This window comes from Anneissia japonica, unplaced genomic scaffold (assembly GCF_011630105.1).
Source record: "Anneissia japonica isolate Jap-2015-1 unplaced genomic scaffold, ASM1163010v1 scaffold2227_len217889_cov164, whole genome shotgun sequence".
NCBI lineage: Eukaryota > Metazoa > Echinodermata > Crinoidea > Comatulida > Comatulidae > Anneissia > Anneissia japonica.
The window spans coordinates 143980-148979 of record NW_022753565.1 but is presented as its reverse complement, the minus strand read 5'-3'; the positions used below and the strand labels follow the sequence as shown (position 1 = coordinate 148979).

General features: G+C 35.0%; 2 protein-coding genes across 3 annotated transcripts in view; one reads left to right on the top strand and one right to left on the bottom strand.

The window, feature by feature from the left end:
• The window catches only part of LOC117122925, a 13187-nt gene extending 12364 nt beyond the window's left edge, over positions 1-823 (top strand). For both annotated transcript variants that reach the window (XM_033268703.1, XM_033268702.1), the window contains exon 9: positions 112-823. In XM_033268703.1, the coding sequence (XP_033124594.1) occupies positions 112-365 (254 nt within the window). In that variant the 3' untranslated portion in view covers positions 366-823. The remainder of the gene's footprint in view (positions 1-111) is intronic.
• Positions 824-1578: 755 nt separating this feature from the next.
• LOC117122926 overlaps positions 1579-5000 on the bottom strand; it is an 8015-nt gene continuing 4593 nt past the window's right edge. Inside the window, exons 5-7 of the mRNA XM_033268704.1 lie at positions 4414-4680; positions 2834-2872; positions 1579-2220 (exon numbers count right to left, since the gene is read on the bottom strand). Coding sequence (XP_033124595.1) covers positions 2006-2220; positions 2834-2872; positions 4414-4680 — 521 coding nt within the window. The 3' untranslated portion in view covers positions 1579-2005. The remainder of the gene's footprint in view (positions 2221-2833; positions 2873-4413; positions 4681-5000) is intronic.

The window sequence follows — 5000 nt, the reverse complement described above, 5'->3', positions numbered from 1 at the left end:
TTATAAGATATAATAAAAATAATAATAATGATGATGATGATGATAATATATTTTATATTTTGAACACCATTAATTTCAAATTTCATTAGCAGATTGTTTTTTGTTTTTCAGTCAGATGTCGTTATGTGACTATGAATATATGCTTGGTTGTTGGTACTATACTGTTCATAACATTTCTTGTTTTGGCAGTCACAATTGAAGGAGTATTTGAAAAGATAATTTTTGCAGTGTTGGCAATGGTTAGTGTTAGTCCTCACATCTACAAAGCCCAGCAAAAGACTCGGGAGTGGTACAAAAACCATAAGGCAAAAACTACGACACTGACGCAATCATCGTCTGAGGAGTATAACCATCTCTCAGCTTAATTTAACCAACTGAACAATAGCAAACATATTTCTTGCCCTTTTATATTTTTCAGTGGACGATTAGGCTCTCTTTTAATTCACAAAAATGGCAATCACACACGCGTTTAAAGCCGGTTTTCCACTAGGCGAAAAAAATGCGCAACCAATCAGAGCTCAGGAAGCGAACCGACGCTTTGATTAAATTCGCCTAGTGGAAAACCAGCTTTAGGACTTGGTTTTTGCCTACAACAAAATTGTATACTAAATACAGTGATACGATGGTGTTGGCTACATTTCAATTATCTATAGTTTTACTTAATATGTACGTTAACTAGTTAAAAAGAAAATTAGAATTTTAAAAATCTTTTGAAAAGTAGGCCTAAATTACCTAAAACTGAATCATTCCAAATAAACAATAACCATAACATTCTATGCTATACATTGTGTACAATAAATACTAATGAATCACATTCCAGTAAGAAATAGTGACATATGAATTATTATTATAAACTGTATATAGATGTAAGCCTAATCAAAATGCATTTCAAAAAGTGGTTGAAATACGGTTAATGGGAATATAAGCCTAACAGAATAATCTATTAATGTTTTGCCTTTTATATTGTGTTACATTATACTACTTTGTTTACGATATAGGCCATATTCTATAACCTATAAATTGGAAGTTCATAAATGGTCCAAGGATAGTGCATAATGGAATAGATTTTGCGCATGTTATGCTATTCTGCCAATGGTAAATAATGAATATATTTTATATAATCTAAACGTATACACGACTAATACAAAATTATCTAGGCCTATGCGCCAAAAACCATGACATAGTTCTTGTATAGGTGTAATTTTGCCCTAACCTGACGTGGAAATGTACCGAATACTCAGCACATTTGAAAACAATTGCGAAAAAATCGCAAGTTGTTCTCGGGTGGGACTCGAACCCACAATCTCCAGATCACTAGCCTGGCATCATACCTCTAGACCACCGAGCTTGCGCCTGATGCCAGGGTTGAACTCGAGTCCAAGTAAGCAGCGGGTACTGCAGTGTTGTGTTGCAGTGTTGGAGAACTTTCGATTTTTTCGCAATTGTTTTCAAATGCACTGAGTATTCGGTACATTTCCACGCCAGGTAGGGCAAAATTACACCTATACATGTTTCTCCTGACGCAAATTCCAGTTATTGTCTATCATTCCATCACGACATAGTTCTTGTTGCCCAAAGCCCAACCGACATAACATTTTTTAAAATGAGGGATTCTTAAGGTTATAGGATGGCCTAAATTTGTGTTTTAGACCACATATTCGTAAACACAATGACTTTTGTAAATCGGTAATAATATTTATTTTTGTTTGACGACCTCGTCATGGCGTCCGACGACGAGGGTCTATGCTTGTCCGACGGGGTGGGAAAATTTACCCTGACTCCCCCCGTTGTAGCCGCCACTGTGATGGTGGTGGTTGCGGTATACGTAGCATCAGGGAACAGTGAAATTACTCACTCTTCCCAGTAACATGTATGTGGCTTACGATATCGTGACGGGTAACTTCTGAAGTATACCTCTACATTGGCGTCATATGTCATTAGCACGTTAAGTTCTATTTTTAGGGGACAATCTAATTTTTGCAGTGAACGCTCACAAACGAGTTAATCACCGATATCTAAAATAGTCGATACCAGCCAAGTTGCCACACTCCGTCTGCAACAAGCATTGTCCGTGTCTATTGTACTTGAATCCCTGGCAGTGAAGCGCCCTTATACATTTCATTCCGCACCGAATGCAACTTTCCATCTCATGTTCCGAATGTTGCCGCTTACAATCGGTAGCCCTAGGTGCTTTAAGATCTACTAACCGGAACATGCCACCTACATCAAAAATACAATAGCAAATATATTAGTGCCCAGGCGAAATTAATTGATTAAAACCAAACAATGACGTCATCTACAGGTGGGAAAAGTGAAAATGAATTAAAAACAACCCTATGTGCGCGGCCCTCGAAGCAAAACTGCTTAGAAAACATCTTGTTTTTTTACGGCCAGTCACCGATCATATGTAAAAAAAAAACATTAAAACTGAGAACAAGTGGTATAAAAACAGTGCTTGGAGGTTTTTGGAAGTTCACTGGACTGGCATATAAAAGTTTGAGTGTGGCCCTCGGTGTTAAATAAAAAATTGACTTCGTCCCTCCGAACGATTTTAATGCCCACCCCTGGCGTAACCCCATGATCAACCAATGCCACATGATGTAGGCAGTAGGACGGTAGGCTACCTACAAAATATAAAAGAGCTCTAAATCGAAGTGCACCAGATAATAATCCGTCAATTTGATACAAATTATTGTTTATGACAGTTTCCTTATTACAATATATACTTCAGTTCGAATAAAAAGTATTAAGAACCACAATGCTCTATTAAACAGAACATCAAAATAAGCCTATTAATACAGTACTTAATGAAAACAAAATTATGTTTTCTTACTCTTCGTTGTAGTAACTGTTCCTGCTGCTGGCGTTAAAACTGGAAATACAAACACATTCGTTTAATTTGTTTTCAAATGTATGGAACAGTCTCATCTTTACGTCATTATTTTAGGCCTACTTCATAATATGATGTAATTCAGGTAAATTACATTTATATGGCAACAGTGGTCATAGTGGGTCAAAGCGATCTAGCATCGGTTACTATGATATAACGTAAACTCAACTCAGAGTCTTCATTTAAAATTTCAGTAATGATAAATAAAATAATAATAATAATAATAATAAATATAATAATAATAATAATAGTAAAATAAAATATAATAATATGATGCACCAATTTATATACAGTATGGATTGAGATGAGATACAACTGTAAAGTACATTTACATTACATTTACTTTCCATTTATTCGATTCTGCAATTTTGATGGATTTTATATTTACATGTTTCTTAATTCAATTTTAATATTTGAATTTTTGTGTGTTGAATATTTCTTTTGTTGCCTGCCCATTAATTGTGGTCACTTTGTTTTAGTCATTAATCTTGTCACCTTTCTTTGTATTTTTAAACAATTTAATGTGCTGTTGACATGCTCAGTTTTAACTGCAATGAAGTTGTCAAAATGAAAAAATCTTGAATTTTTAACGTCAATAAGAGGCAAGGATTAATGGCAGGCAATCATATTTTTGCTCAGCTATCAATCAAACGATACACCCTTTCATGCTTTTGACTTGGTCCCATAATCGAGGCAACAACTTCACTCAAAGGTATTCTTTAATGATTCTCAAAATATCACCTCCATCACCTGTTACCATTCATTAAAGTTAAGATTAGTCTCTGTCTTTCGTTTATATATCATGGCGTACGCAGGCAAAAAATATATGATCCTACAATCGTAATAATGAGAAGAGATTTACGAGATTTTCATTTAGGCCCTATTTAACTCTATGCGTTTTGGCCATCTACGAAATGTAAAGATATTTTTTTGTAATATTTGTCAAACTGTACTTCTTGATTCCTAATCCGCTTATTAGGTTGAGCAACTCTGGTATAGAAGATTATAGAAGTAAAAAATAGAGCTTGCCAAAACTAATCTCTTTATAATTTTAACGTTGATGTACACTCGCTAATAATCCACAGGTTTGGACTATATCAGGCTAAGTCTCATTATGGTTCTTAGAGAGTAGTGTTACTTCTGTCGACAAAAGAAATTACCTGGAAAGTATTATGAGCAAAAGTGCTATCTAGACTCTCACACTTTGTTTTACAAAAACATGTGACATGCCTAACAGTCATGAAGACCATATATAGGCACATCATGACTATATATGGGCACATCATGACCATATATAGGCACATCATGACTATATATGGGCATATAACAGTTTCTTGTAAATGACAATTTGATAGTCTGCACAGAAGTAGGATACAGTCATTTGTAAGTAAGTATCTATCTACCACCACAAAGCCACAGTTTTGCGACCTAGGCCTATATATAATTTACACTTTCAATTCAAATTCAGATGTAACCTACACTGCAAACTTTGTTTAAAAAATAGTAAATAAATTGAAACTGACCTTCATCTATTATCAGTTTTCCTGTAGAAGTGAACATGGGGTGTGGTGAACCGATTGCCTCAGGACAACCCCCGTTCTTCAAAACTCGAATAAGACGATCGCTGGACAGCGTACGTATGTACAGATAATTGCCAAGAGCGATAATATCAATAGGTTGAGATAGCTCAGGGAGTGTGGCACTGCTTGTTATCAATTGCTCGTTTTCCCCATTAAGACTGATGGAGCGTATCTCACCTAGATCTCTATCGGTCCAGAATAGTCTTGAACCTGATAATCAATTTATGTACGGTACTTTTATTTGGTGATTTCAATAACGTTGTTATTGGATCATTATTCTTATACAAAATCTATCAGTTGTCGTTTTATTTAATATATTACTAAGAAACTTTATTGTGGAACGGTTTACTGTATAAGATAAGATATGAGAAGCCAGGGGTGACCAGGGTTCCGAGGAGTGGACCCGAAATATTTGATATAATTCAGCGGGTGAGTAAATAATTTCGTTTACATATTTACTTCATTACCACTGGATTAATAATAGTGTTATAGAGGGTCGGATTGGTTTACAAAAAAAAAAAAAAAAAAAA